Below are 25996 nucleotides of genomic sequence, written 5' to 3' on the forward strand. Positions count from 1 at the left end.
CCATCTTGAAAAGCGCCGCGGCACACACACCTGGCCTGCCGGCTGCGTCTTTGGTCTGCCTCACCTTTTGTCAGCACCATGTTAATGAAGGCCCTGTCAGTGTCCACTGCTCGCACACCGGGGTGCCTTTTAATGAGTTCGCTATTTGATCACTATAGACACCCGGCATGAACCATGTTCCCTTTTTTTTTTTTTCCTTTTCTTTTTTTTTTTCAGATCCCTCATGGTTGCTTCTGCTTCAGTCTTGTATGCATGTTCACAAATTTTGTGTTTGTGTGTGTGTGTGTGGGGGGGGGGGTTAAAGGGAAAGGAGACAAGGAGGTCAGCTGATTGGGACTAGTTTATAATAAAAGGGGAGGGTGGTTGTCTTTTAAAAGAAGGGGGGAAAGAAAAGAAAATTATTATTTTTATTCCCCCCTCTCTCTATACCCAAGTGAGTCGTGGCTCTCTCTTTTCAGGGGTAGATGAAAGCAGCTGGGCGCAGGGCTTCCAACAAAAAGTGCCAAGCGATCACAAACAAACCTTCAGATGAATCACATCAAAGGCGCTGCCCCAATTGTTAGCCCTCTCATATCTGCGGAAAATTGGCTCATTAAGGGCAAAAAATGACATTGTTTACATTAGCCGGGGCCCTGATTAGTGCTAGCCATGTTTGTTGTGTTGCTCTGCTGTCCGCTTACCAACAGACCACTTCAGCCGCTCTGCACAATCGCTCCTTTGAAGGCTTTCTTTCTGTGGAAAAAAAAAGGAGATAGAAAGAGTGAGGACAACAACAACAACAACAACAACAAAAAGAAATGGAAAAACAGAGTGGAAAAATACACCAAACACATACAACTGCGTTTGTGAACCCACACAAATGGACATGATAGCTTTTTCTCTCTCTCTGCCTCTCTGCTCTCCTCTGCTTATTGGCTTTTCTCTCTTTAGGACTAATTAGGTTGCTTGTGGAAATAAAGGTGATAGGAGAGGACAGTTGGGCCAATGATGAGTCTGTTTGTGCTGTAATTGCACTGATAAAGAGGCTAGTGTTGTTGGCGGCAAAGAAAAGAAAAGAAAGAGCTTGACAATGAAACGCCCGGGGCTCTTCTTTGTGGCGACGGCTGCGTATCTGTGAAAAGAACACCTTTTGTGGAGCAAAGCTTTTGTAAACTGGGATGATTTCTAATCTGTGGAAAGTGCTATGTGTTTTAGACAGGCATGTGTGTGTTTGATCTCATAGATCTAAGGTGTAAGGGTCCTTATACCTTCTCATCTACTACTTGAACTTGTTTTTTCGCTCATCTGCCCTTTTAAAAAAAACAAAACAAAACAAAGCTAAACAAACAAAAAGCATCTAGACACTGTGGAATCATTCAGCGCTACAAAAGAGATGAAATTAGACTGTTTTAATTTCTAATCACCTCTGCACAGACCCTGTCTTGTTGCATGCTATGCCATGTTATATATGCACAGAGAAAGCTGGACTGTGTTTGTATATTCTTTTTTATGGCGTGCTTGAACAGATGCCAAGATTCATAAAAAAACCACGGCTAAGACTTTGTATAAAGGTCATGGCCTATAATGCATTATGAACACACTCATAAGATATTTTAATGGAATTATGGGGCTGGATATAAACTGAACTAGCATGCCCAGAAAGCTTAAATATGAAATGAGCGTTTCAACTGCTCCAATCCACTGCTGGCATGTTTTACAGAACCACAGTGTGGTTGTTAGGCTGTTATAAATTGTTAATAACAAGCTGAAATGAAGGCTGTCTGTATGTATGTTTAATATGCCAGGTATCTTAATACACAGGCTGACAGCAGCAGTGGCCTTGCTCAGCATTTATTGCAGCTATTACAAATCATAAGAAATGCAAAGAAACAGTAAGACTGGGAATGAAGACAAGATAAATACAGAATAATATTTATAGCCGCAGAGTTGAGAGTACCACAGCCACCTGACCGCTGCTATCTCAGTATCTAACAGGTAGGTTTGCTTGCTATTGTCATCCTTGAACGTGGCACCTGTTTGGTGTCTTTAGTCAGGCGCAGGATAGTTTGTTGGGCAAACAAAAACGAGTGACAAGCTCACTGCTGTGTATTTTCCACGGGTTTCTGTGATCTCTACAAACACTTTTCTCTTTCCATGAGAAGGTTTGCACACAAATTGTGAACTATGCTCCTCTTTTTTGTTTTTCTTTTTTTGGTTGAGTGTAACTAATCAAAGCAAGTGTCAGTGATCGTTACCATGGTAACATCAGTCTTAAGCTTTACGTAGCCTGGGGGTAAGTTGTCAATATTTATTTGGTGCTAAATTAAGACAGGTCTAGCCCTACAGGCCTGTCTAAAGTATCCTTGTGAAACCATCAAACCGTCCATTCTCTTCCACTTATCCAATTCAGGGTCACCAGGGGGATGGACTCTGGTATTTGACACTAGGTATTTGACACATGGAGGTAAAAAGCATTGGGAATGCTGAACGTATAAAACCTTGTGCCTATTATATTAGCTATTATGAGACCTTTCATCTCATTTTACTTGAGTAAATACAGATGCTGGAGTTTTAGTTTTTTTTTTACGAAGCCCTCACATATTTGGCCCTTACACCCAAGGAGGAAGAGAACAACCAATAGTTGGAATGAGGTTCAAAGCTTTTTGTATTCCTGCTAAAAAAGCAACTTAATTGACACCTCAGTTCGAAGGTACGGACAGACAGTTCTCCAAGATGCTTGGAAGACACGGGTGATAAAGAAAAGAAAGACCTGCATGTGGTCTTTCTAGACCTAGCCAGTGCATTTGGGTCAGTGCTACATGAAGTACTGTGACTGCATATGATTTCTCAAGCGTTCCAGAGAGCATAGCTGCCTAAGCCTTGAGAGGATGTCACTGAGGAGGCAGATGAAAGGCAGAAACTGTGATACGTAACCATAGCCTTTATATTGTGCTATGCTCTCATGGATTTTAACATCTGGTCTTATTAATCAGTCGAATTCAGAACTTATGAAGAAAAAGGTAGAACAGGTCATCCAGTAATCAAAGGGTTGGCGTTTCAATCCCTGTATGGCTAAGCCTCCAGTCTGCATGCCTAAGAAGCTTTGGGATGCTGAACCCCAAGTTGGTCTTCTATGCATTTATATGAATGTGCGTGAATTTTAGATAGAAAGCAGTTAGGCGTAGAAAAAGTGCTTGTATAGGTGAATGTTGTAGAAAAGTACTATTTATCAATCAGGCTGTTTACTACTTTTGCCAATTTCTCCAAGCTTTTCCTCCTGTCTCTGTATCAGTTGCCCTCAAACAGTGATGAGGGACAAGTTTGTCCTATTTTTGATTGTCAGTAACATCAGGAGAATGCAAAATTTGTGGGAGAATAGTCACAATGTGTCTGAAGCATTTTTTTCCCAGCTGAAGTCGTACATGTGGATTTACTTCTTTGTATGTTGCCAGGTTCAAATTCATTCAGTCTTTCTTTTAACACAGACCATGAAACGTCTGCGTATTGTTTCCTATTAAAGTACTTATAATGTATTATACACAAAACATTCATAAAAAACTGTTATCATGGATGCACTCCCCCCACCCACAAAACAAAACATGATTTTCATGCGCAAGAATTCTGTGATCATCTCTATCGTTTGAGTCCGAGACTTTTTTGGCAAACTACTTCCAACAAGTTCCCGCAGTGACACGTTTGACCTATTAAAATTCAGGGGAGGACATTTCATTTATCTTAGCTTGGTCTGGCAGCAGTGAGAGAACAAGATCGTGCATGACAAAAAAAAGATGGAAAAAACTTTGGGAGTAAAACTTCAAGTTATGGGTGAGCAGGTCAAGCTGCACTGCTAACGACAGCCACCGACCCCGAGCTCGCCCTGCGTTACCCTTCACCTTCCTCTGCTCCCCAGCCCAACTCACCTTTGCCCTGGGAGAGAAATGGAGTCTGAGATAGAAGAGGAGGGAGGATTGAGGGAAGGATGGAGAAGAGATCCCCCTCAACATAATGATAACCGCAGAGATCTGGCCACCGTCCCCCACCGGCCCCTGGACACTCAGCCCCGCGGCCCCCAGGTCAGCTCAGCACATTATACTCGCTCTCTCCTCCTGAACTCTCTGACTCTACATTTACATACCCACCACTTTTTTTCCCTCTTACTTTTTCTCTTTTTTTTCTAGTTTGCTATATTTCACCTCCTTTTTTTTCACTACACCTCATTTTCTTTTCAGTTTCTCCCTGAACTCCTCCCTTTCTCCTCTTTGTCTTTTGCATTTCATCTGTGCAGACCATGCGCTGTGCGTGTATGTGTGTGAGTGTGTAATAATTACCATTTAGAATACTAGTAGATCTCTGAGGGAGGGAGCACAAGTTTGCCAACGCTCAGGCATGGTGGGAGCTGTTTGGTTTGTGTTTAGGTGCCCTTGGTGTGCTCTGCAGAGGAATCAGAATTTCCTTGACTTTTGACCGTTGTTCTCCCCAGGGGGGCGGCGGGTGGGATAAAAGGGCACAGACTGACTTCCATTTGCCGTTTAAAGACCCATATGGAAAATATAAATTGGTAGCAGCAGGAAAGACTGAAACCATTGGCATTCCGGGCATCCAGCATTTGAATTCATGAGGTTGTGTTATGTCTCTGCCCACTTCTCGATTGGAATATTTAAGAACGCGTCACACGGGGAAAGATGGATAGAGATGTCGGCAGTGCTTGCTTCTGTCATTGTTTTTTGTCCGAACCTCTTTCTGAATATTTACTCTGTTTCTTGGTAATATCTGATGCATAAACAGAATAAATGTTGACAGCTACGATGAGTTGATTTAGGATCAACAGAGTGCTTTCTATATTTACAAATTGCTGAAGCCTGGGGAAAAGCTTGTACATCCAAAATCTTGTTTGTTTTTATACATTTATTGGTGACATCCGGGAGATGTGCTCATCAAGACAAACTTACATAATGTTCATCATTAAGGAAACATAACTAGTGGAAATAAGTCGGCAGCAAACTATTTCCACAACAAGACATCTTGATCTTTTCTACAGTGTTTACTTGTTTTCAAAAAAGTGTAATCCTTCTAGTTTTTAACCCTTAACAACCTATGAATGACCTGCTCTCTGTTCATTTTTTACGAGCTGACGGTCTGGCGGCAGTGAGTGTTGACGTCAGCCTTTTTTTTGTTTTTTGTTTTTGTTTTCTAATCTGCATTGTTTTCATTTAAACTGATGTCAGCATTGTTAATTTGGAAAATCTAATGTAGTATATTAAACTGTTTGTGTCATTGTGCAGTCGTATAATGTTGTATTGGAAAAACATAATGCTTTAAAGGGCTCAAAAAAGACCCAGTAACTAGTATGTTGTTTTCAAGCTTGGAGATGATCCAATGGAAACGAATGCTTTTTACTAATTCGTGTAACCCTGACCTTGTACCTTGAAACATTGCGTATATATATATGTATGTATGTATTTTTTTTATCTTTACCCATATGACTTGAGCTGAATTTGCCGAAGCTGCTATAAGTTTCAAAAATACCGGCAGCCACCAATGCTGCATATATCCTGTCTGTGCAGTTTGCAAAGTGCTGATGTTGTGTTCGTAGGATCTTGTATTTTTGTGCAATAAAAACAAAAGTAATGTCCATATCGCCGCTTAAAGACAAACAACAACAAGCTTAATGATAAAGAAAGAAAAAAGCATTGATATATTTTTTCTCTGTTCTATCTGCCTGTTTTGTAAATAATTCTTGAACTGTTATAATATAAGTAAAAAAATATAATTGTAATTTGATTACTGAATGTAGTATTTAGTTATTTAGGATTTAGTATAGCTAGTGTAGTTCAATTATTGTGTTACTAAAAATAGTAATGTGATCACAGTAACTCATTTTACCCAACACTTACAGTGGACAGTAAATTAAAAAAAAAAACCAGAATAATAATTGTAATAATTTGTCTGTCTAAAAAAAAATTGATGTATTATTTCATTTATAGGTTTTTCAGCTATTTCTTTTGCGAAAGAACTCAAGATTTTTAAATATTTTTTTCCACTTAGATGGCCACACTATGTCGAAATAACCCGTAACTAGTTGATAAAAAAAGCAACACTTCCATGCAACACATTTACGGATGCCATGAGGCAGTGTCATGTTGACACTGTAATAGATTTCGTGTCTTACATTGCTCCTCCTGCTTCACAGAACCACGCTTGACTAGCACAAGGTGGTGGCTGAATGGAGTAAGGATTGGTAGATGGATGAGCAGAGTGTAGTATATACTGTGTGTGTGTTTGTGCTAAGCAGGGGTCGTAGACTGACTGTTTGGCTTACTGGAGGAAGAAGTTCTGTGTGGTTCGTGGGACCACAGACCAACTGACCTTGTGGATCATAACTGCCACCAGGGGTCACAGCCAGCCAGCTAGAGAGAGAGAGCGAACAAAGCTTGATGATGCCCCATTTTCTCCATCTCACCCTCCTTATGTCACTGCTATCAGTTTAAATGGAGCATTATGCAAAATGAAGATGATTTTGGCTTCAGGGGGTGTGATGGGGAGAATTGCGGGTTAATGTAGGGGAGAAAAGAAAAAAAGATGGGGATTTTGTAAGGTGGGGAAAAAAGGGTGGAAGCAATAGTATGAGGTTCTGGGGTTTGGTGGGAGGTGCTGGTGGGGGATAAGGGGTATAAGAGGGTTAATATAAGTGACAAGTGAGTGTTTCATTCTATCTAAACCACCCTCCTAGACAGGTAACTCACTTAGAGAATTTGCTGAATGAGGCAGTCAGGCTATTGGGAAAGATCGTCACTCCAGTGTCTGTCTCAATATCTGCCAGAGGCGACACAGGACCCCGGGGTCCAGCCTTCCCATATAAAAGCCCACCTGAGAGCCAGCACAATAAAGGCCACTCAGCCAGATGCAATATACCACAAAGAGAATTTCCTGAAAAACTTGATTTAAGCTGGAAAGAAATTGAAAGTTATTTGCAAATAGTGATTTCCTAAAATCATATACCCCAGGTTGACTTAGGAGAGTCATTCATATAAGATTGACTGTTATCTACAAACTAAATGGATTTAGTTTCACCTGACTCAAAAGAAAAAGTTATTGGAAAACACTTAGCTGGGTCTCTCGTCTCTTCCTGTGCACTGTTGAGGGAGACTGCAGCGCAGCATATACCCTCAGAGGACTTTCCATTTCCATTGCATACACTGTTTTGAAAGGGACCAAATCTCAGACTTCCCTTTAAGTTTATTCTACCTGCCATGAGTCCAAAATGCGATTACCTAAAATTGTTGTAATTGTATCTCGGTCATGTGTTCAGCAACAGTGAATTCCCGACTTCTTTAATATTGACCGTGTGTCTCTGTTGATTGTGTGAAATGTATGCAGCTGAGCTATTTTGTCAAATGCAGCAGTAAAGTAATTAGTCTGACTCGTTGTAAACAATACATTTTTTATATGGAGCTTATATTAATACTTCAAAGACATGTATTTTATATTGCATTTGTTTTTGCTTTAAATATGGAGGAGATGTAAAAATGAATTACAGGTGAAAAACAGTTTACAAGAAAGTTTTTTTGTTGAAAGTTTTTTAGTTGATTATTGATTTCTTTCTTTTTTTTCTTTTCTTTTTTTTTTTTTTAAATTCACTTGTAAACTTCTCCCAAGCTCTTTATAACACAACAATATAATATCTTGCAGTATCTACATAAGATATTTGACTGCCCTTGTCATGTAAAGACACAGGAATAGTGCAGTCCTCTGTTTAAAAGTAATTTGAACTTCCTGTCGATGTGCTGATGAGGCTGCACCCCTGGGGTGTGTTAAATAGTTTCTGTGTATCACTATTACAGAGGTTAACAATTATTTTCTCCCTTGAAATGAGGGGCATTGACCCTAATATGAGGCCACTTAACATCCATAATAAGATGATAATTGGCCAATGATGATGGCCTTGCCCCTCCCCCACCACCATTGCCGTCAGTTAATTGTAATAGATTACCTGTGTATTAGTTACATTCATCATTTCCAAAATAAAGCACGGGGAGACGTGTGTGCTTTGTACACTGGGATCTGTATTTGACTGATTATCAGTGGGGGCAGGGTGACTGAGACTTGAGATAATAATACTTCAAATCATTTCCTCCTTCTCCATCCTGATATTTTCTTTTTACGCTCAATGCCCCACTTCCTCACATGCGCGGTTCACTGATGACTGTCGTAATTGCGTGTTCACGGGCTCGATTTCCCCCGAGGGGTTCCCCAAATTAAAAGAAGTCATCCCACTCTTCCCTCATCTCCCTTTTCTCTAGCACCCTGTTTTACGCACACATAAACACGTACACAGACGTACACACACAATCACGCACACACTTTATCTCTCCCCCTTCTTGTTCTCTCTTACAATCCTGCTCCAGGGATGCCATGCTTATTTGAATGGAACTTTCTTGTCTTTTTTCTTCTTCCTTTTCAAGCCGCGTGTCACTAATGAATAAATAAAACACACACAAGCAGTGGATTGACTTTCATGCATGGGTGCACTGGCTTTGATGAGACACCCCCCCCCCCCCCCCCCCCTTCTCCAATCCTTAGACAAGCTGCTGAGGACAGTCACTCTCTGCTCTGTTAGGCTGCTGTTAAACATTTGTTCTGTACTCAGATGATTCACATTTTCAAGTTTGCACGTCCTCTCCACCTAAGATCAAATAACTGTAAAGACAAAGAAATTCAAATTTTCATTTCGTGTTTAACGGGGCACTTAGGATAATCCCATCTATTAATCTGGTGCTCTAGACTGGTACTCTAGATGCTCTGGATTTGCAGCAATCCAGAGCATGCAGAATTCTGTGCTGCACGCGTGGTGATTATTGCAAAGACTATAAAAACTGCAGCAGCAGATGCTGTGGTTTGCTTTAGGATAAAGTGAGAGTGAGCACTGGCAGTGATAGCTACCAGAGATCAAAGCCTGCAGAAACCAAAAGCAAATTCAAGGACAAGGTCAATCTTGTGCCACGGTTTAGTTGTGAAGTGATGACAGGGAGTCGCACGCACCAAAACAGATTCAAAGAGCTTAAGAACAGATTTCTGCTTTACACCTGGATAATGATTGAAAATAACTTTGATGCTTTTTATGCATGACGTAGAATGTCATTTTGTAAAGGAGCTGCTTGTTTATTCTTAGTTTTTGTTGTGAAAGTGTTTTGCATTGAACAAAAAGTAACTGTCTATGGAGAGTAGCCTTTGCTAGTATTTGGAAACCAATGCCAGGGGTTTGTGCCCTCTTAACTGCCAAGGGCCTGGCGTGCTGAGCAGGGCAGAGGGATCCTGGCACTAATTAGCTTGTAATGGCATCATAAATTATGGACAAATCAAGGCGGTGCATCAGACAGACGCTTTAATGAAAAGTTGTAATGGGTCACCCATGGAGGCCTGAGGGCTGAGGTCCTCTCGCCTGCCAGGGTTATCCATCACATCACAGCTAGCAACAGGATTGGATCCACAGACCGATTCAGAGACTGCATGTGTTGTCTGGAGGCTAAAGTTTTCATTCTCTGTTTTTCTTTCTTTTCTCCAGCGTTACCTGTTTGATTGCTGTGTCACATTTAAGTTTGTCACCCGTGCTGAGCTGATATTGGATATCCAAGCGAAGCAATCTTCTCCCCATTCAGCATTGTGACATCACCTTGCGTCATATTTAAATCCATGTATGCACATAGAGCTTCTCACACATGTCCACACACCACACATGCATGACTTGTGATGATTGTTCCTACACAGAGGGGACCTATCTTTCAGAATGAAATCTTTGAGGAATTGAACATCAATTTCTGAAACGAGTGGTCAAATAAAACAGTTTTGGGACTTATTGATGTTTCTTTTGTCCCTCTGTGCAAAATGCAATAGGGTTCTGGCCATGGCTGCCAGATGAGCGTCTGAGAATCATTAGCAAAGCTGATTTGATTTACGTCCTGTGTAGATGGGGCCATCCAAATGATCTGCTTCACCATTGCCATCATCAATCACCGCCAACCAGAGGGCACAGCCAACACGCATGGGAAAGAGAGCGGGTTGGCACACCAAAGCACCCACAGGGCTGTGAGCATGTGTGGGCACATGTGTACAGACTATACAAATGTACATTTTGTAAATGTTTGTGTGTGATTGTTCCCATGTGTATTTGAGTAGATTTTTGTGTGTGTGTGTGTGTGTGTTTGCTCGTGTGTTTGCTCGTGTGTTTGTATAGGGAGGCGGTGGAGGGTTTGTGTGTGTGTGCATGCATGTATGATTGAGACTGAATATGTGAATATTACTAACATTTAATGGTAAATTTATGTTACTTAGTAATAGCAGCTTTTTTCCAAGAAAGTAAAATCTTGTTGGTTGGTCTGTGATACTTTCATCTCAGACCTTTTGGACTTGAATAAGACGTGGCCTACTTCATATAGTGAATTAGGGCTGCACGATAAATCGAAAATTTATTGTCATCGCGATATCAGCCTGCGCGATGGGCCCATCGCAAAAGACGGCGTAAACTGCGATAATTGGGTACCTTAAAATGTTTACACACGTGCTGTAAAGAATTTACCAATCAAAGAAATCCATTTACACATTTGACCAGTCGAATAGAGCCCTTCACGGCATTAACCAATCAAATGGATTAGAGGCCCGCCTCCTACGCAGGTCGGGCGCGAACAACGCTGCAGCAACGAGTCAGAGTTGTAATGGCTGAGAGCGAGACGCGTGACGAGAATGCTACTGAACTCGTGGCTAAAAAAAAAAATAGTACCTCACTTATTTGGAGGTACTTTGGATTTGATAAAGACGACGTTCTCCAAACACAGGTACTCTGCAAAACTTGCCGAACACTCGTGGCAACCACCAGAGGAAACACGACTAATCTCCACCATCATCTTCAATACAACCACAGAGAACTGTTTGAAGAGTTCCAGAAAGATAGGGCTAGCCAAACAAAGGTTGCTAATGTTAAGACAAAGAGCGCAGCAGTCCAACAGCCGTCTCTGTATCAGAGTTTTCCAAGTGGAATTCCTTATGAGAAAACGTCGAAGCGGTACAAAGAAATAACAGAGGCCATTACACATTTTTTGGCTAAAGACATGATGCCTATAAATACAGTTAGCAGAGAGGGCTTCACCAGTCTGATACATAAAGTGGACCAGAGATACCGCATCCCCTCACGAAACTACTTTTCACATGTCGCCATTCCACAAATGTATGAAACATGCCGCAAGACCGTCATGTTTGAACTGAGCCAAGCTGAAAACTACGCAAGCACTACAGACCTATGGTCAAGTCGTACAACGGAACCATATATGAGTTTCACAGTGCACTTCCTCACCGAAGACTTTGAACTGAAAACACGGTGTCTAGAGACTGTGTATTTTCCAGACTCCCACACTAGTGAAAATATAGCCCATGTATTACGTGAGGTGTTAGCCAGCTGGGATCTTAAAGAAGATCGACAAGTGTGCATCACCACAGACAACGGTGCCAATGTTGTGAGAGCCACGGAGCTAAACAACTGGGTCAGACTTCAGTGTTTTGGACACAGGCTGCACCTTGCAATCGGTAAGTTTTATTCAAGGCAGATCTTTTTAGCAATGAAAATGTGCTATACATTATTATCAAATTGATATTGATAAGGATAATGTTACCTTTTTAGACAACTTTAGTTATAAATTTCAATTAGTTTTTTTTTTTTAAAAAAAAGGTTTTAAACATGACAGTTTTTTTGTTTCCTCTTATTTCTCCAGAAAATTCTATCAAAGATGATGCCCGCATTGCCCGAGCCATTGGACTTTGCAAAAAGTTAGTTGGACATTTTTGCCACAGCTGGAAAGCAAAGATGGCTCTGAAAAAAGCACAGCAGAAGCTCAACCTCCCAGAGCACACACTGATCACAGAATGCCCAACCAGGTGGGGTTCCAGGCAGAAGATGATTGAGAGAGTCCTGGAGCAGCAGCGGGCCATTTCTGATGTCATCTCAGCAGACAAGAAATCAAGACACTTGATTCCTACTTGGCAGGATCTTGAGGTACTGGAGTCTGTCAACCAGGCATTACACCCCCTGCAAGACTTTACAGATGCCCTGTCTGGTGAGAGCTACGTTAGTGTTTCATATGTAAAACCAGTCCTTCATCTGATGAAGACGTCGGTGCTTGCAGAGAAGGAAGAAGACAGTGATTTGACAAAATCAATTAAGAAGAAAATCCTCGAGTACCTGATTACTAAATATGAAAATCCAGCTACCCAGGAACTTATGGACATGGCGTGCTTCATGGATCCCAGATTTAAAGTCAGCTACACCAGCACTGATCGAGTCTCAGACATCAAGACCAGAGTGATGTCAGAAATGGAAGCAGTGGCACAGAAGGTATTCATGCATGCTTATATATAAAACCTTTCAATTCATATTTAGTCCAAAATGTTTACTTTTCTTATAATCTGCTTTCTGTTCCAGGAGAGAAGCTCCGCTGAACCAGAGGCCCAGACAGATGATCCACCCAGTCGTCCCCTGAAGAAGGCAAAAAAGTCCCTGGGCAGTTTCTTCAAGGCAGCTCCAATCCCTACCTCCTCTTTTATGCATCTCTCACAAGCTGTTGAAGCTGAGCTTAACAGCTACTTGCTATCCACGGCCATAGACAGTGAGGAAGACCCCTTGGCATGGTGGAAACTCCACAAAATGACATTCCCACAGCTAAGCAAGCTTGCAAGGAAGTATCTCTGCATACCTGCAAGTAGCTCACCTTCAGAGAGACTTTTTAGTACATCAGGAAACATAGTAACATGTCAGCGCACATGTTTAAAACCTTGGAGAGTAAACATGTTGGTTTTCCTTAACAAGAACTTGCCATAAAAAACATTCACTCAGGAAGGATGAATGCAAGATAGAGAAACCTTTTTTTTTTTTCAAAAAATTACAAAAATACACTACCTACATTGTTCTTAATTGTTGATAATATTAGTCTTGGCCAGTACGACCACAAAGGTAGACAATTGTTCTTTGGTGTGTTCCCACAGCAGACAAGTTCTTACCTATAGTTTAATCTAGTAAAGTTTCCACTCCAGTTTTGACTTGCATCATAACTACTTGGTGAGTGGTAAAATGATGAACAACTGCATAGAGATAATTTGCAGTATAATTTAAGTTATGTTTATTTAAAACTAATTATAGAGACCGGGAAGGATGTCTTTCAGAATTCAAGCCTCAGAAATTTTTTTATGGGGGCAATGTTTCAATGTTTGACTGCACTTTGTTGTTACACTGCTAATACAGCAGCTTTCATTAAATAAAACTGTGCAGTAAAACGGAAATTATGTATTTGTTTTTTGTTTTTTTTTTGCTATTTATTTTATCGCAAGTCATATCGTTATCGCAGTATTGATCACAGTTATCGCACATCGCAGGTTTTCCTAATATCGTGCAGCCCTATAGTGAATCATATAAGGCTTATGTGATTTACTTTCATATATTGTTTCAGTAAGTATCCAAAACATACAAGTTTCATTTATATAATTTTTCAAGGGATCTTATATCTGTTTTCACTCTTGTATGCTTTTCATACAAGTTTCACACAAGACAGATACAAACTTTATAAGATTTATATATATCTTTTCCATATGGGTAACTAACTCTCTGATAGAGAATGAATATTGGTGCGATTATGACGATGTCTATGCAATAACATACAATAGCTGTTGCTGATTGTGGCTTATGATTTTAAAAATAATAAGGGAATAATAAACATAAACCTGACTACATATAAGGATTTTGTGTATCTGCAATAAATAAGCAGGACTGTACTGAACATAAGCCCTATTGGTGGGTCATTTATTACAACCCCCCCAAGACTGCCAAGAGTTGGTACTGCTTCACGTACTGACATTTCTGCATAACAAATCATCTATCCAACCCTAACAAAGTAAATACAACTAGCCAATCAGATAAGGGATAGGTTTGTCTTTTTTTTTTTGTGATCAACATTTTATTGATTTAAAACGGGGTTGGGGGGGGGGGGGGGTACAGACATATACAGCACAACTGTAAACTGCAGTAGCAAAGCAAACATTAGCAAACAAGGCATAGGGACAGCAAAGAAAAGACACAAAAACACAAAGTTAAAACCAATTATTGTCTCTTCCAGGAGATAACTCTGGATGAGAAGATCTTCCAAGCGTCAACAGTCGTGGGTCGAGCTTTATTTAATTTTGCTGTGGTATGTTCAAAACCAATAACACGGATAAGACATCGTCTCCAGAATGATTCCATACAAATGTCAGGACAGAACCATTGCTTTGTAATAGTCTTCTTTGCGGATGTAAATCCAGCGAACAACATTTTGCATTGCATTTGTTTTAAGGAGATTTCAGAGGTATCATTAAGGAGACAAAGACCAGGATTGGGAACATAAAAAACCTCCAGTACCTCAGATAACACAGAGTTAGGTTTGTCTTTTTAAAGGAGCAAGCCATAAAGCCATCATTAGGGCTGGGCGATATGGCCTAAAATCCATATCACAGTATAATTTGAAGCATGTGCGATAACGATATATATATATATAGCGATATATTATTTTCTTCTGTATAACGTATTTTACACACCATAAGGTGTGTAAAATCTTATGGTTAAAACTTAAAATCCTTTAATTTTCTCAAAAATCGACAGTGCTTTATGTATGAATTCTGGTTGTGCTTACTGACCTCAAACCGATTTTATGTAGTACACAGCTCGCAGAAATCTGTCAAAAATGTTTTGAAACGACTTTGGTAAGCTATGAAGGCGCACTGCTTGATGGATTGCCGGAGTATTACGGCTGCCGTAGTCAGGAGCCTTGCAGAGTAATCTGGGTCCAAAACTCCGTCTTCTTCAGGTCCCAACGTCAAACGAACACTGCGGCATCACTGAGAGTTAAAAACTGTCTAAATTCTTTCATCTTTAATAAAATGATAAGCGTTGCTGCTTTACCAGGTGTAACAATTAAGTTTAACATCCAGACATCCATGAAAACAGAATTTAATAAAACAGAATTTATTAAATTGAACAGAGTTAGAAGTTAGCAGGAAGTTAGCTCGCTAGTTTCCACCTAAACATGATATGCCATGTTCTGACTGAGAGATTTCTGAAAAAATGAAAACGTACAGCTCTGCTACCACTTCCAACATAAATGAAGACAGAAAACGCAACAGCAGTGACTTTTGTAGGGTTACTGAAGTCGGAGTAGCTGGTATATAATGATGTCCTACGTGATCGCTAGCAAAACATCTACGTTAGCATAACATTAGCACAGTGAAGCTGAAGGATGAATGCTAATTTTTTTCCACTCGATAAAAGTTAGCATGAGGGTTCCTGGTGGTTAGGGACAAATGCAATTGCATGGCACAATGCTATAAACGGACCAAACTTCAGTTAGGAGAACAACTGAGATAATCCATCCACAATATGAGGTTAGTCATTAATATACTGCAACAAGATGGGAATAGAGCAGCTGCAAGAGAATTCAGCATTAATGAATCAATGGTAGTGAAGTGGAGGAAGCACAGTTTTTGGCTTTCCCCATATTCCAAAAGTGCTTCGTCTCTTTGCTATTACTGTCGCCCGGCATAATTTGCAGATGATGTTGTTTGCAGCCACTGCAATGCTTTCGACCAAAACAGGCGCAACTCGATGACACCATCAACATGTGCTATCGTGGTAGAGCGGTATAGTCACAATCTCTACCGTTGGCCATATTTATCGTTTAATTTATCGTTTCTACCATATACCGTTTATACCCCCCACCCCTAGCCATCATCTTCAGTGTCCTGTCATGTCATCTTTTCGTAGTATTGACAGAATACTTGACAGAGTACACCAGCACAGTAGCTGTTCGTTGTGTAGGAATGCCAAAAATCTGGCTATTTCAAGCGAAATAACATCTCATTGTACTCAACCAAAATAAAAAAGCCCTCAAAGGGTTTTGTAGACACTGAATACTAGTTCGTCACTCTCCACTTTTAAAATAAGAAACTGAATATTAACATAACCAGAGAGGAAATTTGTATAAGTGGGACAAGGGCATCTCAGCTCAGTGTAAAGATAAAGTCCATTTTTTATTCTGAATATAATTGTAATTAATATAAAACTACTGGGACTTACTAAAGGAGGGTTGGGGGTTGGTACTTGTATAGCACGTCTAGCATTTACCAAATCTATTTAGAATTCTGTCCAGTGAGTAAAATTATTTTCTAACCTGAGCACTTCTTACCTAAGGCAACTGAGCTGGTAAAATTCCCATGCTGCTCATGATATCCTGAAATCTCAGTTAAATTTTGTGCAGCTGCTAGATTAATCAAGACATTCTTATCAAACTTTCCCCTCAAAGTGCTCACCTCCCCCCCTTTGCTTTCAGTGTCTCTGTATATGTGTGTTTGTTTGTTTGCATGTGTATGAATTTATGTCTGTCTGACAAACTGAGTGAAGTAGTGGGTTAGTGAGAATAGGGTGCATTTCCATTTGAGGGCTCATGATTGACGGCCAACTCCAGCTTCCCTGGGAGTATGTTGTTGCTGGCAAGAATCCATGGTGCCTTGTTCACTTACAGAGAGCTGGCACAGGTTCCACTGCACAGTGGTGCACAATTCACATGCCATCGCACTGTTGCATCAGCAATAATCTCTCAAAGCCAACGGAGACAGGGAAATGGATCAACATTTAGTTAATCGAAGTGCTTTTATCCAAGCCTCCTCCCATCGTAACCACCTCCACGCTTAAACAGCATGGCGCTTGTATTATTGGAACATGCATGCTGAAATATCTCTCTGTGATATGCAAATGAAACACTAATCCTTTAGATTGTAGGTCTATTTGCACTTTTATAGCATTCAGAATCCAGCGATTCCATTGGATTCAGGTTAAAGAAATATCAAATTAGATATGCAGTATCAAGTCCTGGATTTATTACTCAAATGTAGGACTATTTGTTCACTGGAGCAATAGTAATGAGCTTCACTCAATACTTTAAAATTAGTATAGCACATGCACATACCATGGATATTAGAGACATGAATATTACACATTAGGGAGAGAAGGGTTGTCTGTGCATGTGTGCGTGTCTGTGCATGCACAGGGTGAAGGCCAAATTAGCCAGGTTGTATAAGCAATTATTGGGGCACACTCTGTACCTAAGCGCCCTAATAGGTATGTAAAGAAGGCATTATTCAATTAGAGTGGTGGTTTGCTGTAGTGAGGAGCAGAGCAGTGGTGACAGCGCCGGTGTCTTCTCCTTATGAAACAACCTATTTAAGCTAAATCAACTCCCACTTAAGAGCTACGGTAATAAGCGTGTGGCGACGCTCGCCGGCCCGCGGGGGCCCATCCGTCATGCTGTAATACGGAATCAGAATGAGTGATAACACCTAGTGCCGCTACAGCGCCTTAGCTGCTGCCGCAGGAACGGCTCTCAAACACACATAAGATAACATACACACCTGCACTGACACACTCATACACATATTGCTAGAAGCAGCAATACTGCTGGATGGCTTTGCTCATTTCCTTCTCCCACCCACCTCCTGTTCCTCCAACTTGCATATGTGGAAAGAAATTGTGTTTCTATGGATTTGCAAGTATGAGTTTCTTTTTTTTTTCTTTTTTTTTTTGGTGGTGGGGGGAGTTTTTGGTGTTGTCCAATGTGAGCACACTTTATCTACATGTGTGTCAGTTGCTCCCTTAAAATTAATTAATTAATTATGTATTAAAATATTCTAATAATATGCTAACTGTTTAATATGTTTGCGTTATCAGGTGGTTTTTAAAGGCGTCACACTGCTTTTACGTACTTCACAGTCCTCAGAATTTCAATTTACAATAATAGATTAGAGTCAAAAAGCAACAAAAACAAAATTTTAAATTTTGACCTCAAACATTTAATGAACTCCTAACTGCTTTTAAAAGATTGTTTATTTTTTTGTTGTTGTTATTTGTTTGTTTGTTTGTTTTGGTTATTATTTGCTGTTTCCAAAAAGCTGAGGTACTTATTATAGAATAAGATGATTTCAAAATAATTTAAAGGCAGTACTTTCTTGAAAGGAGCACGGAGATGGATCTTTTTTTTTATTTGTTTCTTGAAAAACACATATGTATTATCCCAGCAACTTCCCAGTGTGTTGCATCACCATGTTTGGAAAGTGAGGGTTTAGTTTACTCTAATTTTCAAAGCCAATTTTTTTTCCATTCTTGCTTGATGCTAAACAGTGTCCTCCTTTGTGTGTACTCTCTTTTAGTATGCTTCAGATGTTTTCAATAGCTGACAGGAGTGCAGGCAGATCAGTTTGGTGCCCAGGCTCTTTAACTACAAAACCTTGCTTTTAAAAAACATGAAAAAGGTGGTCTGTCATTGTCTCGCTGAAACAAGCAAATATTTCCCTGATAACGACACTCTCTGCATTTCAGCATATGATTCTTCAAATCTAGTAGATATCATTCAAAATTATTGGGGTCTCCACAGATGTACAAATTACCCATGACATGTCCCTCATCACGTACAGGTATGTGAAAGTTTTCACAAGACTTTTTGCATTCCTGTGAAAAACTAAGTACTGTACACTCTTATTGCTTTCATAAGAATTAAGAGGTTAAGTAGTAGCCAAATGCACTTGATGACTGATCATCATCATCAAATGTGCCCTCCTCTATAAAAGCAGATGTTTTGGTAGCTTGCTACTCCCTAGCATTTAGGTAGTAGTTAACACCATACTACAATCTTCCCAGGAATGGTTATCCAAGCAAATTCACTCCAAGGACAGACCATAATGTTCAGAGAAATTGCAAAATACCCACAAGCTACATGTCAGACTCTACAGACTTTAGTTTGCATGGTAAATGTTAAAGCTCCTGAGAAAATGTGGTTTGTTTAGAAGGTTTGCCAGGAGAAAGCTTCTTGTCTCTAAAGAGGATTTGTTTGGAAAGTTGCATCAGAAGAAACCACAAGAACTCTGGAAAAATGTCCTTTGGGCAGCTGACAGCACATCGCCACCTTGGCAAAAACCAAATGGCAAATCAGCACAAATGCCTCATACTAAGCATGTCAAGCACAGTGATGTTGGTGGGGTTGGGTCATGCAATAGGACAGTGATTCCAACCAGACCAGGAAATCTACAACAAAATGACTGAAAAAGAAAAGTTTCAAGGTGTTGCAATGGCGCAGTCAAGGTTCAGACATCAACCGAATGAAATGCTGTGGTGCAAATATCAATGAAGTGAAGTAACGTTGGAAAGAGGAGAGTTTGTATTTTTTATCCAGCACTGACTCAAGACCCAATATTAGTTTCCATTCAATATTAGTTTTCAGCCAAAAAATCTTTGTAATTTTATGTTGATGAATTTATTTCTGAAATATTTAAACGACAGACATTCTTTCACAGAGCCAAGAAACCTTGGCTCTCTTTACTTTTGAAAGACTCTGCTTCTCTGGGATGTTTTTTGTGTTCATAATCATGTTACTAATAAAATTAACTAGTTTTGAGATCTTCTGTCACGTCTTTCTTTTACCATTATCAAAGTTTGGCAGTCTTTTGTTAAACCAGCGCCAACCTTCTTGAAATGTATTTGTTTCATAAAACTTTTATTTATTTATTTTTATATATACAGCGAATTACATACCAAATGAATTAGTTTTAAAGCTTTAAGTGTAGTAGTTTTGTTTTGATTGTTATTTGCAAATCATTACATTGTATTTTTATTAACTTTTGGCATAGAGTCCCAAATAGGGCTGTTCGACAGGTTGATGATATCAGGGATTGATGATGTTTGGAGTAATTCGAATTTCCAGTCAAGGTGATATTTAGCTTGTTTTACCATTAATGCATCATAATTATTGATAAATTCATAGTAAAATCAATCTGTGTTGCAGGTTACATGACAAAGCACTCCGGCATATTTAAAAAGCAAGGCACTCATCCAACACAAGAGGCACTTGGATCAGGAAACAGAGTTGCTACGTCATCACTTTGCCCTTTATCTACTATATTTAAGCACGCAGGTTATTTTGCACAAGTTAGTTTGCACTAATTAGTGGGTATGCACTCCACACAATGGTATACAAGATGCCAGCAGCACAGGAGAATAAAGGCCAGGGATGGAGATAGTTGGCTCCATTCACCAGTAGGAATGGATAGTTCAGTTTCTTGGAATTTTTTAATCTGCTTGCCTATCAATCTTACTTATTGATTCCACTTTCACTTGTGCTACAATCAGCTTATTTCAGTTTGTGTCCTAAACGAGGAAAAGAGTGGCACAGTCATAGATGTGGACCTTACTTTTATTTTTATTGCACAAAAGATTGAAGATGGGATGGTAAAGTGAAAGCTGCATCCAGAACAAAAACAACCACATTATGCTGCTAACACAATTTTGACTCTTTGCAAGCACCTGCACAGACAGCATGCTAGCACTAAGCTAGCCAAGAACCCAAAGTGATGTTACAGCTGAGTGAATGCTGACCAAAGCCCAGCAGCCTGACCCTGGACTTCAAGAGGTTACAAACAGATGAGCAGCCATATGTGTGTCCCCATTAGAATAGGGATTATTCTTGTGTGTGGGACTGTAGCCTATGTTTTATATTGCTAAATGGGTTTTAGGTAATTTTATAGAGAAACACAAAAGTAATGTTGGGAGAATTGTAATAAATGACTTTCTCCTGATAGCAATTGAGTAATGTACTGCATTACTTTTAAGAAAAGTGTTCTGTGTAATACATAAACGTCTTTTTGAGTAACAACCCAAACACTGATCACAACAAAGAGTGCAAATAATAACATTTGACTACAGAGCATGCATTTTATTTACGTGAATGTAAGGTCTTTGATGTGATGCTTAGAGATTGACTGACTGAGAGTGACTTTCAAAGCGGAGCCGAAGGGAACCCAATGAGAATCGTTGAGTACTCAACTAATATCGATAATTTGAATAAGAAAATTCTTATTCTCCCCCCCCCCCCCATTCACCAGTAAGATTCTGGTCAATCCTATGAAATGTTTGTAAAAGTTAGTGTAAAATAGTCACTCTAGGGCCAATGGGGATGGTGATCTTCAGCTGTCCAACAACTTTAAAAAAGAGAACCGAGGTTGTATTTGCTGAACTATCTGGAAAACTGAAACTCCATTACCCTGTAGGTGTATTAACTGTAGTAACATACTCACATTTGCATATTGTTCTAATGTAATAGGAGAGTTTATGCTGTGGGCACTATCCCTTCACTGAGCTTTGATCCTGACCCCCCCCCCCCCCCCCCCCCCCAAAAAAAACAAAAAACAAAAAAAAAAACAGTTTAAACTCTATAAAACAGTACAACTGAGTTTACTATGTTGAATGTGCTTAGAGACAAAACTCTGAATTTCCTTTAGAGAGTCTTGAAGCAGTAGTTATTAAGTCAGTTACACAATGTAAAATGTTGTTGTACTATTTGGCTCATTAGATTTGCAGGGAACAGTAAAGTAAGAAGCAACTCTGGAGCTGGCAGAAACGGGAAGGAAAAGCCACCCATTGGTGTAAACAAAGTCAACCTTAAAAGTCCATAAAGTTGGGAAGATGATCAACTTTGACAGCACTGCCTTAAGAAAAGCCACATATGCACTGCCCACATCACAGACCCACTGGTGTTACACATGAAGCTGTTTATTTTTTTTCAATAAACACTTGCATGGCTGTAAATGATGCCCTGGGGGTAAAACATTGTGCCATATGTGACCCATTGCTGGTTAATGTTATGTTCTTTATAAAAGAATGTATCAAATTCTTAAAGCGTTCTAATCAATCATAAATCAACCCTATGTAGTGGATGCTCTGCCTTAGACTTTCATCCTATCAGTGGGACTGCATTATTTAAGGTTTCTACTATACATGTTCTTCTACTCACCACCAGCCTGTGTGCAGATAAAACTTATTACCAAGAAACACCAAAACAAATGCAAACAAACAGAAAAACGGGTACTTTCTAGAGTTTAATTATGGATAGTTGAATGTACAGATGAAAACAACAACAGATCATCTACAGTGATGAAAACAGAGGAGGGGAAAACACAGTCAATAAGCGGCATGCTTGAAACATTTGAGAAGCCTGATTTCATGGGCATCCTTCGTTCTTTTTTTTTTATCTCTTGTTTGTTTTTCTGCTGCATTCATCCCCCATCTCTCTCTCTCTTTCTCTAGCTGACTCTTTCCTAGCTCTCTCTATCTCCATGGCTCATCAGTGTGGTTGTTCATCGGTAATGACTCCCACTGTGGCAGGGCCCCTTTAAGGTTGAGGTCCCCCTTCCCACCCCTCCATCCTTCCCCCTCCTTCAGTCCCATCTGCCATGCATTATTCATGGCTTCACAATCAAATGAGGGAACAACGGTTGGTAGCAGGAGACATGGTGCATGGCTCTTCCTCCCCAAAAGTCCCCCGAGGTGCCCCAGTCTGGTACCCACCATCACCCACTCCCCTTAACCCCCACCCCAGCTCAGCCCAGCACTTCATACTCACCCCTCCCGACACAGTGAGTGACTTTTGTTATTTTTTTTTCCTCTTTTTTTTTTCCTCTTTTTTTTTTTTTTGCAATGGTGTGGGGGTCCAGACACATTGACTCCATCCTACTCTTCCCTGGGGTTGTTGGCAGTCACGCTGGTCACTGGTGACCTCCGTTGCCCTTTGGGGTACTCATCACTTCCTCTTCCTCTCCACAGGGATGCACACAAAGTGTCTGGCACCTTTTTAGTAAAGGGCGCATGGATGGTTGGGTTGTTGGGTTGTCATAGGTCTTTCTTCATTTCTTCTTCTTTCTTCTACAGTAAAAACTATACAACTGACAAGCTGTTAAACTAAAGATGTTAGATTGTACGAACTGCTGTTGCTGTCATTGCCCATCCCCCCCTCCACTGTGCTCTTTCTCTCTCAGAGCTTTGTGACAACAGGCATCCACTCATCTCATTTACTAAGATATCATCGTCTAGATAACTCTTCTAACTTCAATTCATCATAATATGCAATTATGTTATCTTTCCGAAACCTGACGGCCTATTTTAAAAATCGAAACAATGAGCATGCGAGGCAAACTTACAGGAGAATGGGGTATACAATTATTGACTTACTGCTTTCACAGGAATTAAGAGAGTGAGTAGCAGTCAGGTGCTGCTAATCAAATACTCTTGATTAACTGATCATCAACAGATGTGACAAACCTCTGTAAAAGCAGATGTTTTGGGAGTTTGCTGGTTTGGAGCATTCAGGTGTATGTTAAGAAAATCCCACAATGTGCCCAGGAGTGGAAGATCCCAATAAACTCACCCCAAGCTCAGATAATCCAATGCTGAGAGGAAGGAAGAAAAAAACAAAAAACGAATAAAAACCACAAAACTTCAGGAACAGCGTGCTATCAGATTAAAAGTGGGAATGTTTGGCCATATTGTGCAGTGCTATGTTTCCAAGCATATCAAGCCCAGCTGTGGAGGGTTGATGAGTTGGGCTTGTTTTACAGCAGTCACCAAGTGGACCGTGAACTCATCTGAACTTTTAAGTATTCTGGAGTCAAATATGGGGCAGTTTTAAGGTCCAGCCACAGTGTTTCAGAGAGCTGTGAAGAGCAAACGTCAGTGAACGAAAACAAAGTTGTTGCCATTTCTCTGGAATGATGTGAGAGACTCATAGAATTATAGATAAAATAATTAATTCAAGTTACTGCTGCTAAAGGTGGCTTTCCAGGCTGTTGAATTACAGGGTGTACTTAGTTTTTCACAGGAAACACAAAATGTAGGAAAACATTTATTTTTCACAAGACTTTAAATCTCTTCTGATCCTCTTAGATTAATAAATGATAAATAAAATTCATGTGTAGCACACACTCATAATGTACCCAATCATTGTGTGGACAGGATAAGGTACAGGACAACAACCAAAGTATCTCTGCCTGGTGGTGGTGGGGTGATGGTGATGATAATGATCACATCTGTACCCAAACATGTGGCTGCTAACTACTGATAAACAATAGCTGGATCTGGAGGTGAAATTTGTTAATTAATTAATTACATTAATGCTCCAAATATTAATTTGGAAAGTAGAAACGTCCTCTTTTGTTCGAATGTATCAATGCACTCATAGAATAAAAGGATGGGAATTATGAACGAGAATCAGACAGAAGTTTAATTGGTTATTTAATTGTATCGTGTTTCCCATAAATACAAATGGACACACGTATAAATTGTCACTCTTTTTGAAACATAACTCATCTCTCTCTTTTAAATGCTTGCACGGTGCACTTTTTACATTTGAGGACTGTCTTTGAAGTTGATCAGTATATTAAATGATTAGCTGGTGCAGAACTTGCATCAGCGTTTCCCACCATTCATTCTTGTACCCAGTGTGTGGGGGTCAGTGAGAACCGCTACGATTAGAGTTCTAGCAAGACAGACAAAAAAGGAGAAAATTCCTTCAGTGTGATGCCTGTAGAACAGTTGAATGAAGAGGAAGATTACAGATTAACATATTAAATGCCAAGATAGGCCCACCTGGTGTGTGACAGATCTTTCGCACAGCGCAGCCAGTGGAAATGGAAATGTATCATAACTAGGTCTCTTGTGAGTAATTTTATTCTGATCACTCCTGGTCTTCTCCTTTGCTGCTTTTTTTTTTTTCATTAGAGGCTTTATGTGTGAAGGATTAAGTCCTGTAATCATGTTGCTAATTGAAATCGGGGGCTGTGATATTGTAAATTTCTTAAAGCCGCACAGTCTCTCGCCTGACTCTGGGTCTGAGTTCTCCCGCTTCTTTCGCTCCAATTCAGAATAAACTAAAACATAGCAGCCAGTCCTCTGCTTCTCCTAGCCAACCCATAAATATGCCATTATGGTACTCTTATTATCCTCATTATTGGCATGGCTGGAGTGGCGCCTGCGTCTATCACGGCCCTTTAATGTGGGTCTAATAGTTCTGACCTGTGCGGGACACAGGTGGTCTCCAGAACAGCCTTGATTGGGTCCATTTATTAAGCCGCTCTGGCGCCAGAAACGGTCCAGTTAGTCATTTGCGTGCGGGGCAGGTTCCATTCTCAAAACTGCTGATCGGTTAGAGGCGACCTCCCCCCCTCCACAACATCTCGCCCTATAGCCTCAGCTTTGTTCTTTCCTAATGGCTCAATTAAATTGGTTAATTTGGAATGGAGACCCTCTTCAAATCTGTGATTATCACCTAGCCCCCTTCCATGCAACATAACCAAAGCGTGTGCACGCACACACACACACACACACATTCTGCTGTTGCTTCAGTGCCCCCCCACCCCGCCCCAACTGCAAGCCCACACATTTATTATTCATTGCAATCAAATAAGTGAGGTGGTTGAAGAAAGTTGCTTTTCTCTCTCTCTCTCTCTCTCTCTCACTTTCTTTCTTACCTCTCTCTCATTCTCTCTACCTCCATCCCCTCCCTGCACCTCCTCTCCACTCGTCACCTCTCCTCTCCCAGGAAAGAATTGCTTTTATTGCGACAAACACTCTGTGGAGCCCTCGGCTTTCGGCAGTCCCAGCCAGTCATTGATGCAGGCAGTCAGGAAAGCAGGCAGCCAAGCAGCCAGGCAGCCCTCCCCGTCAGGAAAATGAGCAATTCTCTCATTGTAATAATGCGCCTCTGTCATCTTCCCATTATCGGCATGATAAAAGATGAAATATTCAGGGAGGCTGGCCTCCTAACCTGATCTGGGCGCGATATTGGGCCTGTGGAAAATGAGTTTTATCAGCTTTAATATACTCCTTGGCAGACTGACCCTTGAAATTAAACATTATTACAGAGCGGATATTTAAAAAACCGGGGCCACAAATTACATCAAAATGAAAATATTAAGGAACATTACGAATATATCAAGTGGCGCTTCTCTCCCTCTCTTCTCACACTTGCACACCGGCTCTCCTTATACTGACACCCCCTTTCTCATCCAGCCTCACCCGCCCCACCATTTCACCACCACCACTGCCACCCCCATCCTCGATGAGCGTGGTTGGGGATAC

At 40.4% G+C, this 25996-nt stretch overlaps 1 protein-coding gene and 1 long non-coding RNA gene across 2 annotated transcripts in view; both read left to right on the plus strand.

Moving 5' to 3' along the window:
* Positions 1 to 25996, plus strand: part of LOC146564007 (uncharacterized) — a 66284-nt gene that overhangs the window by 8599 nt on the left and 31689 nt on the right. Inside the window, exon 2 of the long non-coding RNA XR_014894288.1 lies at positions 3890 to 4052. This is a non-coding gene — a long non-coding RNA (uncharacterized LOC146564007). The remainder of the gene's footprint in view (positions 1 to 3889; positions 4053 to 25996) is intronic.
* Positions 10451 to 13564, plus strand: LOC146564008 (E3 SUMO-protein ligase ZBED1-like). Its single transcript, XM_085291433.1, has 3 exons — positions 10451 to 11553; positions 11739 to 12358; positions 12446 to 13564. The coding sequence occupies exons 1-3, from the start codon at positions 10689 to 10691 to the stop codon at positions 12839 to 12841; spliced, it is 1881 nt and encodes a 626-aa protein (XP_085147559.1). The 5' UTR covers positions 10451 to 10688; the 3' UTR covers positions 12842 to 13564.

The sequence above is a fragment of the Mchenga conophoros genome, linkage group LG11, assembly GCF_057382185.1.
Source record: "Mchenga conophoros isolate Kocher_MC1m ecotype Shallow Benthic linkage group LG11, M_conophoros_male_GT1.1, whole genome shotgun sequence".
Taxonomy (NCBI): domain Eukaryota; kingdom Metazoa; phylum Chordata; class Actinopteri; order Cichliformes; family Cichlidae; genus Mchenga; species Mchenga conophoros.